Below are 14,178 nucleotides of genomic sequence, written 5' to 3'. Positions count from 1 at the left end.
AGAAGAAGAAGCAATGAAACAAGATGGAATTGGGAGGGAGACAAACCATAAGTGACTCTTAATATCACAAAACAAACTGAGGGTTGCTGGGGGGAGGGGGGTTGGGAGAAGGGGGTGGGGTTATGGACATTGGGGAGGGTATGTGCTTTGGTGAGTGCTGTGAAGTGTGTAAACCTGGTGATTCACAGACCTGTACCCCTGGGGATAAAAATATATGTTTATAAAAAAATTAAAAAATAAAATATATATATATACGTTTATAAAAAAATAAAAAATTAAAAGTAAATAAATAAATAAAATAAAATAGTCAAATTCATAGAAGCAGAAAATTCAGTAGGGCTTGTCAGGGGCTGGGAGGTGATACGGTAGGGATATTGGGGAATGAGGAATTGTTACTCAAAGGGTATAAAGTTTCAGTTATGTAAGATGAATTAAGTTCTAGAGATCTGCTTTATAGAATAGTGCCTATAGTTTACAATATGGTATGGGGCACTTAAAATCTGTCAAGAAGGTAGATCTCATGTTAAATACTCTTAACACAAAAACAACACCAAGGGGACATAAGGAAATTTGAGGAGGTGTTGGTCATATCTATTACCTGGATTATGGTGATGGTATCATGGGTGTTTGCATATGTCCAAACTCATCAAACTGTACACATTAAATATGTAAAGTTCTTTCTATATCAATGATAACCTCAATAAATCTGATTTCAGTCTTATTTTTGTTATTTGCATCATTTCTTATAATCCTTTCAGGAATTTTGAACATGGACAGTTATACTATTTTTATTACTCACCATCATCCTTTTTATATTATCCTTATAGAGCATAAATTCTGCAGTAGCATACTGACATATCCCAGCATCCTCCTGCCCTCAACCCTATGCACAATATACTGCTTCTTGCCATACACAGCACGTAGAAGCATCATGATTATATAAGGATTTTTTTTAAAGATAGTGCAAAAACTCTCAATCACATGAAACCATTACAATTCTCCTTGTTTTTAGTTTATATTTTGAGGAATTTCTTAGTAGCTTTTCTTATTCCTCCTCATATAGAGGAGCTTTGGTGATATGGGTGTAATTCATAATATAAGGATTTTTTATCAGAAATGCTTGCATAGGGGCACCTGGGTGGCTCAGTGGGTTAAAGTCTCTGCCTTCGATTCAGGTCATGACCCCAAGGTCCTGGGATAGAGCCCCGCATTGGGCTCTCTGCTCAACAGGGATCCTCTTCCCCCTCTCTCTCTGCCTGCCTCTCTGCCTACTTGTGATCTCTGTCTGTCAAATAAATAAACAAAATCTTTTAAAAAATATATTTGCAGAGTGTACTGGAGGTTAGGTCAGGCAGAAGACAAGTGATTGGGTTCTTTAAAAGTTAAGTCTATAAGAATATCAAATTCTTCTATTAACAAGTTAAGGCAGAATATTACTCAATAAAATTTTTCCTGAATTGCTAAAGACTTAATAGCAATTAAGTGTTAGGTGAATGTATTGCCAGATCTAAGGGGATATTAGAATACTTTTTTCTAGAAAGATGTTTAATTTTGTTATTCAATTAGGGGGAAAATGAGCTTTATATAGTCACTCGCATTCTAAAATGCAAATAGATTTTTTAAATTATACATACACCTAGATAATTGTACATATCATGTGTGTTTGAACTGGCTTGAAATACATGTTTTAAATGCATATAATTCCTTAGGTATCAGGTATTAATTCCTACTATTTTAAAGCCACTCTGTTTACCATTTGTAATATTAAGACTAAGTCTTAATTAGAATGAGAGAGTAATTTTCTCTTGTACCATACTTTGAAGAAGGGTTGATTTGGTACAAGCTATTCTACATGAAAACTATGTTTTGTTTTGTTTTATTATATTAGTCACAATACAGTACCTTATTAGTTTTTGATGTTGTGTTCCGTGACTCATTATTTGCATATAACACCCTGTGCTCATTACAACACGTGCCCTCCTTAATACCTATCACTGGGCTAATACATCCCCTCATTCCCCTCCCAATTAGAACTATGTTTTAACTAATATACATATTTTTAATAGATATCAGATTTAAGGGTGCCTGGGTGCTCAGTTGTTTAAGTGTCTGACTTTTGGTTTCAGCTCAAGTCATGATCTCAGGTCATGTGATGGAGCCTTGTATTGGGCTTCACTCTGAGCATGGCATCAGCTTGAGACTCTCTCCCCCTCTCCCTGCCCCCCTCTTTGAGATTTAAGCTGTTTTTTTTTTTCTTTTAAAACGAAGAAACCTTCCAATGATTCAGATGAAAGACTAGGATTCTTACAGGTATTAAGGGGAGTTGGGAAAAAAACAACAAGTTCAATGTCATCAAATTTTTCATCTAAATCCACAGAAGCCCAACGGAAGTAGCACATTTTCAATTTTAATTTCAAAGAATAATCAACCAAAAATCCTACTCAAAGAAAATATACTTCAGGGATTACGATGAAATTAAATTTTAGTTGAATCTTTAGATTCAACTAAAATAAGTTGTCATGGGGTGCCTGGGTGGCTCAGTGGGTTAAAGCCTCTGCCTTCAGCTTGGGTCATGATCTCAGGGTCCTGGGATTGAGCCCCATATTGGGTTCTCTGCTCATCAGGGAGTCTGCTTCCCCCCCCCCCCTCTCTGCCTGCCTCTCTGCCTACTTGTGATCTCGGTCTGTAAATAAATAAATAAAATCTTTTAAAAAAAATAAAATAAGTTGTCATAAGCAGGCCTACTCTAAAAGATAGCTAAGAAAATTTCTTCAAACACTAAGGCAATGATGGAACAAGACCCTCAGAATATCAGGGATGAAGAAAGAACAAGGCAAAAGGTAAAAATATGGGTAAATACAGGGGCGCCTGGGTGGGCCAGTGGGTTAAGCCTCTGCTTTCAGCTCAGGTCATGATCTCAGGGTCCTGGGATCAAGTCCCGCATCAGGTGCTCTGCTCAGGGGAAGCCTGCTTCCCCCTCTCTCTCTGCCTGCTGCTCTGCCTACTTGTGATCTCTCTCCCTCTCTCTGTCAAATAAATAACTAAAATCTTTTTTTAAAAATATATGGGTAAATATAACAAAGTGTTCTTCCATTATGTTTTCTAAATTATGTCAAATTTTTTATTTTATAATATTGTTTGACATGGTTCTTAATATATGTATAAGAAATATTTAGAGTAATTAATGTTGGTGGAGTGAGTGGTAAAGGAACATAGATGGAAGTAATATTTCTATACTTTAGTCAAACTGGTAAAATGCTGACACCAGTAGTTTGCAACAAGTTACATAAATTATGTACTATCTATAGCAACCACTAAAACACACACACACACACACAAAACCACTATGGATAAATCAAAGTAAAATCCTAAATAGTGTCCAAGAAGTTCACAGGAAGGCAGGAAAAGTGAAAGAGGAATGAAAAAGAGAGAGAGGGGGCCTGGGTGGCTCAGTTGGTTAAGCAACTGCCTTCAGCTCGGGGCATGCTGCTGGAGTCCCAGGATTGAGTCCTACATCAGGCTCCCTGCTCAGCAGGGAGTCTTTTCTCCTGCTGACCTCTCTCCTCTCATGCTCTCTCTCTCTCCAATTCTCTCTCTCTCTCAAATGAATAAATAAAATCTTTAAAAAAAAGAAAAAAGGGATAATAAAAATAAGCAATAAAATGGTAGGATTTTGCTTTAACCTATCAATAAGTACATTAAACGTAAATGGTATAAATCACATCAATTTAAAAACAATATCAGAATAGATGCTCCAGGGTGGCTCAGTTGGTTAAAGCCTCTGCCTTCAGCTCAGGTCATGATCCCAGGGTCCTGGGATTGAGCCCCACACCAGGCTCTCTCTTCAGCAGGGAGCCTGCTTTCCCCTCTCTCTCTGCCTACTTCTCTGCCTACTTGTGATCTGTCTGTCAAATAAATAAAATCTTAAAAAAAAAATCAGAATGAATTTAAAAGAAAAAAAGGGGGGGAGCAAACAATATGCTATAACCAAGAAACTCACTTCAAATATAATGATACAGGTAGATTGAAAGCAAAAGGTTAGAGCTTTCTAACATGTCATACAAAAGTCAATCAAAAGAAAGCAGGAGTGGCTTTATTAATATCAGATACAGTAGATTTCAGAGCAAAGAAAAACAGAACAATACTACATAATGATACAACAATCAACCCATCAAAGAAATTTTAATAAAAAGATCATATGCCCCAAACAACAGACCTTTAGAATATAGGAAGGAAAACCAGTAGAACTGAAAGAAGAAATAAATAAGTATTCAATTACAAAGGGATATTTCAACAGTCTGCTCAAGAAGCAGACAGAAAATCAGCAAGAAGAACTTAATACCATTAACCAACTAGAATCTAACTACATTTATGGAACACTCCACTCAGCAACTAAGTAATACACATTTTTATGAAGCGCCTGTGAAATATTAACCAAGATTGACCATATCTTGAACTATAAAATGAAAACAACAAATTTAAGACAACTGAAATTATATAAAGTATGTCCTCATACTTTATCAAACTCATACTCAATCAAACCAGAAATCTGTAGCACAACAAAAATAAATTCTTTAAACACTTGAAAATTAAACACACTTATAAATAATCCATGGGTCAAAGAGGAAATCTCAAGGAAAATTTCAAAATATATACTGAAAATACAATATATACTCAAGAGGATGTAGAAAAACTATATCTGTCATACTTTGCTGGTGGGAATGTAAAATGTAAAATGTTGCAGCCACTCTAATTTGGTCCTTTTATTCTAAAAAACCACATGTACACTTACCATATGACACAGCAATTATCTTCTTATAGCACTTTTTCTTTTTCCTTTTTTCCCAGAAAAAGGAAAACTTAACTGCTACACAAAAACCTGTTCACACATGTTCATTGCAGCTTTATTTGTAATAACCTAAACTGGTAAACATCAAAATTTCCATCAATAGGTGAAGGTTAAACAAATTGTGGTATATCCATACTGTGAAATACCACTCAGCAATAAGAAGGAATAAAACTACAAAAACATGGAACATTATGGACAGATCTCAATGGAATTATGCTGAGTGAAAAAAAGGCCAATCTCAAAATGGTCAGGTCATATCGTGACTGTTTTTACAACATTCTTGAAATGACAAAATTATAGAGATGATGAACACATTAGTGATTGCCAGTAATTAGGGATAAGATGGGGGAGTGAGTATGACTTTAAAACATTAGTAAGAGGGATCATCGTGGTTTTAGAACAGTTTATTCTATATCTTGACTGTGGGCGTGATTACTTCAATTTACACATGTGATAAAACTGCATAAAACTACACACACACACACACATGAATGCATGTAAAACTACCGAAATGCTAAGGTCTGTTGATTGTACCAATGTGAATTTCTTCATTTTTTTAAAGATTTTATTTATTTATTTGACAAAGAGAGAGAGACCACAAGTAGGCAGAGAGGCAGATGGGGGTTGGAGGGTGGGGAAGCAGGCCCCCTGCTGAGCAGAGAGCCCAATGCAGGGCTTGATCCCAGGACCCTGCGATCATGACCTGAGCCAAAGGCAAAGGCTTAACCCAATGAGCCATCCAGGTGCCCCAGTTTCTTCACTTTGATATCGTTTTATAGTTACTTAGAACACTATCTGTGGAAAAACCAGACAAAGTTTGCACAGGACCTCTGTGTACTATTTTTATAAACTCTTGTGTATCTAAAATTAATTTGGAAAAAAAAATATTTAAAAATTCATCTTGTGAGAGGCTGGCCCTGATCCTAGAGTTGTAAGTTTAAGCACCACATTGGGCATAGAGCTTACTTAAATTTGAAAAATTATCTTGCCAATAATACCTACATTAAGACATTGCCACTCTTGTAAAAAACTGATTCTGGACTCTATTCTGTTTCACTGGGATATTTGTCTATCCATATATTGTGCCAATACCACAATGTCTTTATGTAGATTTGTGATGTCTTGATATCTGGTACAGTAAGTCCTCTAGCCTTGCTTTACTTTTTATAGATTGTCTTAGGTATTGATGATTCTTTGAACTTCCATATAAATTTTGAAATCAACTTCCACCCCCCAAAAAAGCTACTTAGATATTTTTTTAGAAATGAATTAAATTATCAATATCCAATCCTTTACCTATATTAAATCTTCTAGTTCATAAATATTTTACATCTAGCCATTTAAGTCTTTACAAATCAATCTTAGTGATATTTTGTACCTTTTTAGGGTAGAGATTTTTTATATAATTTACTGGACTTATCCTTATATATTTGTTAACTTTGAAATTATTTGTTTCTGAAATATATATGGAAACACAATTTTGTATATTTTCCTGATATCTGGAAACTGATAATTTCACTTTTTTCCTGTAGTTTTATTTGTGTGTTCGTTTGAATTTTCTACATACCTAGTCTTGTTATCTATGAATAATGCTAGATTCCAGTCATTTTACATTTTATGTCTTTTTTCTTATGTATTTATAGCTCACATATTTTATTACACCACCTAACGTCCTGTATTATTTTAAATAGAAATAATGAGACATCCTGTTTCCCAATCTTGGGGGAAAGCTTTCAATATTTCATCATTATATTGGTGCCTATTAATAGCGTTTTTTATTTGTGTTCTGGTTTGGGTAGATATTCTCAATCAAATTAAGGAAATTCTATTCCTGTGTGCCAAGAGGCATTTTCCCTTTTTACTTACAAATGGGTACTTATCTTGCACTTATGGTATATTTGCATGACCTGAATTACTAGACTGTGAACCCTTGACTTAATTTAAATCACATTTGAATATATTTGTTGAGTGCCTCTAATGTGCTAGGTCATCTGCAAGGTATTGGAAATTCAGATAAACTGTCATAGAGTGGGTACTAAATGTTTCTGAAGTAGACTAAAAAAAATGAATAACTGTAAACATAATACCAAATATATATATATCTTATTAAAACAAATTTAAACAAAATCGGATAGCAATCATTAGAATAGCTTTAATCCAAGCAAATATGCATAATTCAATTTAAACTGTTTTATCTTTCAGAGTTGGGATGATGGTTTAGCAAAGGTTGCTAAAGCATGGGCAAACAAGTGCAAATTTGAACACAACTCCTGTTTATCAATACCATATGGATGCTATTCAAATTATAAATTTGTTGGAGAAAATATCTGGTTCGGTGGATTACGCATATTTTCACCAAAATCTGCTATTACTGCTTGGTTTAATGAAACTGAGTTCTATGATTATGATAACCTATCATGTTCCAAAGTTTGTGGCCATTATACACAGGTAAATATTTGACATTTTGTTGATTAGTTCTTATTTATGCACCTTTTAACAAAAGACAAATTTTTAAGCATTTTCTTTCGAGCTTCCTTTAAGTATCTAAAAAAGCACTTTCATTTGGAAGATAATTATACTGGGAATAGATTTCTATATACTAGAATTTTGGTTTGTTTGTTTGTCTTGTTTTTCTGGACTTTAAAAATCTTACTCCACAGTCATGTCACAGTGGAGTAAGATTTTTAAAGTCTCATCTCATCTGCATTGTTTCCAACAAGAAACCTACTATAATCTTTTCTTTATTCCTTTGTACGTTATGTGTCTTTGCTCTTTTACAATTCTTCCTTTATTACAAGTCGTGAGCAATTTCATAATAATGCACTGAAGTTTTCTTCATGTTTTCTCTGTTGAAGTTTACTGAGCTTCTTGGGACTGTGTGTCTACAGTTTAAATCAAATGTTGAGAAACGTTTGCCATTATTTCTTCAAATATTTCTGTCATTCTCACTTGCTACCCCCTTCCCAGAGTTGTTACTCATGCAGAAGGCCACTTGAAGTTTTCCATAGTTGACTGATGTTCTCTTCTCTCTTTTCCTGATTTTTTTCTTCTGTGACTAAATTCACATTCATTTAAAATAAATGCTTTATTTTTAAGTTCATTAATTAATAAATAATTGTACCCTGTATATCTAATCTTTCATCTAGGATTTTAATCATATAGAATACAGTTATAATCATTATTTTGATTTTTTCCTTCCTAATTCTAGCATCTAGGTTAGTTGTGGGTTAGTTTCAATGGACTGATTTTCCCTCTTCATTATGGTCCATATTTTCTTGCTTCTTATCATGCTGCTGGGTAAATTTATTATATTCCCAAATTTATAAATTTTGCTTTGTTGAATGCTGGATTTATTTATATATCTCTAAATATTCTTGAACTGTCTTCTGGGATACAGTTATATTACCTAAAATTTTTTTAATTTTTTTTGGTTCTTATAAAGCAAGACTCCTGTGCATACTCTACCAATGCCCCAGAAATTGGTATTTTCCAGTGTGGCTAGTAGGAACAGCCTCGAATCCTGGGCCTGTTTAAGTCTTCACATCCTTCCTCTAGTTTTTATAGGTGGTTCTTTCCCAGGCGTCGGGTAATTTCTTCACATACATTCTGATTAATGCTCTGCTGAATTGATGATGATGACTTTCTGTAGCTCTCTACAGTTGTATCATGGTGAAATTTTCACCTCCCCACTACTGTATTCTCTAAACTCCTGCCTCCTTGGTCTCCCCAAACTCTTAGCTATGCCTCTCAATTGTGAGAATCCATCAAGCATCTGCTGGTTTTCCCAGATGCTTCCTCCCACCCCACCCCCGCCTCGCCCAGCCATGGCATGAAAACTTTCTCAAAGCAATAATCTGGGACAATTGTACAGCTGGATCCTCTCCCCTGAACTCACAAAAGGCATTATCCTTTTCAAGATACCAGTGTCCAGTAACTTTATTTCACATTATTTTCCCAAGTATTCTCATTATTTTGGTGGGAATTTTTGCTGAGAAGTCAAAGTTGTTTTTAAGCTAAACCAGTCTTAAAAATGTCACTGAACTCTTGGAAGCTCAATTTAAGCAATAAAAAAGGGCTTTCTTCTCCAAACGTACTCATCTGTATAAGACGTATTAGTATATCGTGACTTAAAGCAAGTCCTTTTTATCAGAGGAGCTCTGAACAAAGAGATTAGCAACTTCCATGCTCCCCTTCTATTCATTCCTTGCCCAATAACAGGACACTATAAATCTGGAAACCCTTCTCAAGACAGATGTCTGCAAAGAATATGGTTTGGCTACTGCTAGGAAAATCAAAAGAATGGAATCCAAATGTTAGGTGTACTGATAACAAGCAGAATGTAATACCCCTAATATGCCATCAAGACTAATTCAAGAGCCTTTATATAATCCTTCGTCTCTCTTTTGCTTCAAGTCAAAAGGAACCTGTTTCCAAATACTCCTTCTCCGCTATCATTGCAACATCAAAATTGTAAGCTCACTTCACACTGACTAATTTACACATATGCTTAAATAATTAGGAATGAGTTCCTTCTTTCTACTTGTTCAGCAAGTACATCTTGCTTAATGTTCTAAACAAAATGAGTTAAAAATTTCCTGCATTTACTGTTTGCTGACATTCATATTGAAGTTACAACCAATGTTCATGTTGTCACATCTAGTCCCTTTAATGAAAGTAATATATTATAAAACAGAATAATAGAATAATAACTTAGATATATTAAGCAAATAGAATTTCATGGAGTAGCCATATACTCATGAACCAAATTTTAAAACAAGATTTCTTGGAAAATATATATACTTGCGGTTGTATGGCATATTAACTTTTTGAAACATCCTAAAGGAAAAGGATCTTTTAAGAATCAAGCACAGCTGATGTCAATCTCTTAAGCTGCACACATGGTTAGAAGCAAAACTCATCTCTTCTCTCTTACTCTTCTCTCATCCGTTACCATTATTAAAGAAACAGTAGCCTTCTTCACTCTTTTCTCTCTCTCCCCTGTCTAGTTTTCCATAGGAGTCATCTTCCTTTTGATAACTTTGCTATTCTTTGCAACTAGACAAAAATAAAGATACACCATCTCTGTGACAAGTATGTTTTGCAGAAGACTCATTACATTCTTAATCTCTATCCTTATCTGTCTCTTGTTTACTTAACAAAGGTAAGAATATGGTTAAGACCACAAAATTTAAAACATGATCATAAATGAAGTAAAATTTTTCTGAGAAAAAGAAGTTTTTATTATTTTCATTTATAGTCTGATTTTAATATCATTTATATAATATGCCCATGGAGGAAATTAAAATACATTTCATAAGTCATCTAGAAAAAAACATAATTTTGTTTTTATGTTATATCCTCCTTTCAATTTATGAGAATTAACAGTGAGGAAAACCTACTTAAATAGGCCTCAGGAAAATAGCCTTAACAAAATAATTGTTTTAAAATTAATATTAAAAATTAAGAAAATAAACAGAGAGTAAATAGTTATGTGCATTCATTTTTGGTAGCATGACAAAGACTATACCTGCTCCCATAATGCATTGTTTGTATAAAGTTGTTTTGCATATTTTATTTTAAAATTCTTTCCTTTGTAGGTAGTTTGGGCCGATTCATATAAAGTTGGTTGTGCGGTAACAGTATGTCCTGGATTTGAGGGATATGAAACTGCAATGTTCATATGTAACTATGGACCTGCGTAAGTTATTTTGCTATTAAAAATATTTTAACTTAAAATACATGTTAAGAATTGTTCCCAAAATAGATTAGAACCTTACCCTAAAGTGACAAGTATTTTTTTTAAGATTTTATTTATTTATTTGTCAGAGAGAGTGAGCACAGGCAGAGGCAGAGGGAGAAACAGGCTCCCTGCTGAGCAAGGAGCGCAATGTGGGACTCGATCCAAGGATGCTGGGATCTTGACCTGAGCCAAAGGCAGCTGCTTAACCAATTGAGCCACCCAGGCGTCCTGGGGACAAGTATATTTTTAATAAATTTGAAGTCTCTCTCTGTAGCGCTACTAAAAAAATACATTAAAATAGAAGGTGGTGAGAGAACATTACCTTATATAAAAAATTATTCCTATTATGAAATACTTAAATTTGAGAATGAAAATTATGGAAAATGTTTAACTTAAAATAAGAGAATATAAAATACATTGCCCCAGTAATATCTAAATACTTGGAACACAGAAGAGGTTGGCAGATGTTTCTCTAATATGACATAATTGAGATGAGTAAATGATTGAGAATGACAGTGAAATGCACATTCTTCTAAGAAAAGAATATAATTTTTAATAATTGCATATCTAAATGGAAATACAACATGAGCCTAATGGGAGTTCCCAAAAATGAAAATCTGGAACTCTAAGCCCAATAGATCTATACAAGGAAGAAAATAAAAATCAGTTAATAGTCCAACTCTTTTAACAATCGAAAATTTTTTTTTTAAGTACAAAAGTTAAAAACACAGGAAAATAATAAAATATACATAATTTGCAAAAAGGATCTGAGATATGCCGAAATGGCTATGGAGAAGTACAAATGTGTATGTCTCTGTGTTTTCTTTGGTTGCCTCTCAATCAGTAACAAAAACAAAAATGACAAATGCATACTTTAAAATTTCAGGCAAAGTTCAGTTTTTATAAATATCATAGAAATTGCAGAACTACTGAATACTTACTTATTACCATCCAAAATAGAATATATAAGGAAAAAGAATCCTAAAAAGATAAAAAGACACTGTTATCTGTGAGATAATTTAGGCAGAATTGATTTCCTGGAAGAGGCAGGCCAGAAAAATATTTTAAGAAATATGGCCCAAAACTTTCCAAGCTTAAGGAAAATTATAAACTCACAGAACAAGAAGGCTAACAAATCCCAAGACACAAGAAACATCAAGAAAACTGCACCAACTCACCTTATAATAAAATATTTCAGGGGACACCCGGGTGGCTCAGTTGGTTAAGCAACTGCCTTTGGCTCAGGTCATGATCCTGGAGTCCTGGGATTGAGTTCTGCATCAGACTGCCTGCTCAGCGGGGGACTCTGCTTCTCCCTCTGACCCTCGCCCCTCTCATGCTATTTCTCTCAAATAAATAAAATCTTTTAAAAATTTTTTCAAAAAAAGTAATAATGAGAAAATCTTAAAAGCTGCTGGAGAACTAAGACACATTACATACAGAGGGACAAAGATAAGGATGACAGCAGATTTCTCAGTGGAAGTAATGTCAGAGAGAAAACAGAAATATCTTTAAATACTGAAAGAAAAAAAAACTGTCCACTGAGAATTCTATGTTTTGAAAATATATTTTAAAATTAAAAGAATAGATTTTTTCAAACCATTGGAAATATTAACTACATGAGGAATATATAGGATGTTTTTCTTATTATTTAATTCTCTTCCAAGGATAATTGTTTAATCAAAGATAATAGCAATGCATTGTGAGAGTCACAACTACATAAAATTAAAATATGTGATAACTATAAGATAAAGGCCAAAAGAGAAAAATCTAAGTATATTAAGGTTCTTTTACTCTGTTAAGTGCAGTAATTTAAATTGACTGTGATAAGTAAAAGATGCATACTATAGGCTCCAACTACTTAAATAATAAAATTAGTTATAGCAAAGGCATCAACAAAGCAGGTAAAATTAGATTTTAAAAAATATTCACTTAATCTAAAGAAAGGCAGAAAAAAGAAAAAGGGGAATGGACAAGAACCGAGGAGATGACTAAAATAAATAAGATGATAACCTCAAACCTAACTATATCAATAATCACATGAGGGGTGCCTGCTGACTTTTCCAGACACTTTCAGCTCAGATCATGATATCACATTCATGAGATCAAGACCCACGTTGGGCTCCACATTCAGCATGGAGTCTGCTTGAGATTCTCTCTCTCCCTCTCCCTTTGCTCCTCCGGCCCCACACACATTCACTATCTCTCTCTCTTTCAAAATAAATAAATAAAATATTTTTTAAAGATAATCACATCAAATTTAAATGATACAAACACCAATAGAAAAGGCACAGATTCCAAGATTAGATAAGAAATCAAGTACCAATTACATGCTGTCTACAAAAGCACACTTTATTTTTTTGTGTGATTTTATTTTTAAGTAATCTTCATACCCAATGTGGGGCTCAAACTCACAACCCTGAGATCAAGAGTCACAAACTCCACTGACTGAGCAGCTACGTGCCCCTACACAAACACAGTTTAAATATAAAGACAGAAGTAATGAAAAATCAACCCAAGAAAAAATATGTAAAGAACATAAGTACATGGAGGTTAAATAACATGCTATTAAACAATGAATGGGTCAACCAAGAAATCAAAGAAGAAATAAAAATACATGAAGACAAATGGAAAATGAAAACACAATAGTCCCAAATCTTTCGGATACAGCAAAAGCTATTCTAAGAAGGAAGTTTATAGCAAGACAAGCCTACTTTGAGAAGCAAGAAAAATCTCAAATAAACAACTTAACCTAACACCTAAAAGAGCTCAAAAAGGAAAACCAGCAAAAGAAAGGAAATAATAAAGATTAGAGCAGAAATTAATGAGATAGAAACTAAAAACCAAACAAAACAAAAAGAACCAATAGAACAAATCAATGAAACCAGAAGCTTGTTCTTTGAAAAGATAAACAAAGTTGATAGACCTTTAACCAGACTCACAAAAAAAAAAGAAAGAAAGGAAGTAAGAAAGAAAGGAAGGAAGGAAGACTCAAATAAATAAAATCATAAATGAAAGAGGAGAAATAACTGATACCACCAAAATACAAAGGATTATAAGACAATATTATGAGAATCATATGCAAACAAATTAGACAACCTAGAAGAAATGGATAAATTCCTAGAAACACATAACCCACCAAAACTGAAGCAGAAAAAAATAGAAAATTTGAACAGACTGATTGCCAGTCATGAAATTCAACCAATAATCAAAAACTCCCAACCAACAAAAGTTCAGAACCAGATAGCTTCACAGGCAAATTCTACCAAACATTCAAAGAAGAGTTAATACCTAGTCTTCTCAAACTATTCCCCCAAAAAAGAAGGAAAACTTCCAAATGCATTCTATGAGACTATTACCTTGATACCAAAACCAGATAACAAAACCAAAAAAAAAGAGAACTATGAGCCAATAACTCTGATGAACATAGATTCAAATATTCTCAACAAAATATTAGGAAACTGAATCTAACAATACATTTAAAAAATCATTCATCACAATCAAGTGGGATTTATTCCTGAGATACAAAGGTGATTTGGTATTCACAAATCAATATACTTGTGTCACATGAGTAAGAGAAAAGATAATA

General features: G+C 33.7%; 2 protein-coding genes across 14 annotated transcripts in view; one reads left to right on the top strand and one right to left on the bottom strand.

Annotated features, from left to right (window-relative positions):
• The window catches only part of CAPS2 (calcyphosine 2), a 175,236-nt gene that overhangs the window by 70,917 nt on the left and 90,141 nt on the right, over window positions 1-14,178 (bottom strand). The gene's annotated exons all lie outside the window — the stretch shown is intronic.
• GLIPR1L1 (GLIPR1 like 1) overlaps window positions 1-14,178 on the top strand; it is a 33,060-nt gene that overhangs the window by 9,366 nt on the left and 9,516 nt on the right. Inside the window, exons 2-3 of the mRNA XM_032346989.1 lie at window positions 7,052-7,297; window positions 10,447-10,547. Of these exons, the coding sequence (XP_032202880.1) occupies window positions 7,052-7,297; window positions 10,447-10,547 (347 nt within the window). The remainder of the gene's footprint in view (window positions 1-7,051; window positions 7,298-10,446; window positions 10,548-14,178) is intronic.

Source organism: Mustela erminea, chromosome 6 (genome assembly GCF_009829155.1).
Source record: "Mustela erminea isolate mMusErm1 chromosome 6, mMusErm1.Pri, whole genome shotgun sequence".
Lineage (NCBI taxonomy): Eukaryota > Metazoa > Chordata > Mammalia > Carnivora > Mustelidae > Mustela > Mustela erminea.
This window is presented reverse-complemented; position numbering and strand designations above follow the sequence as displayed.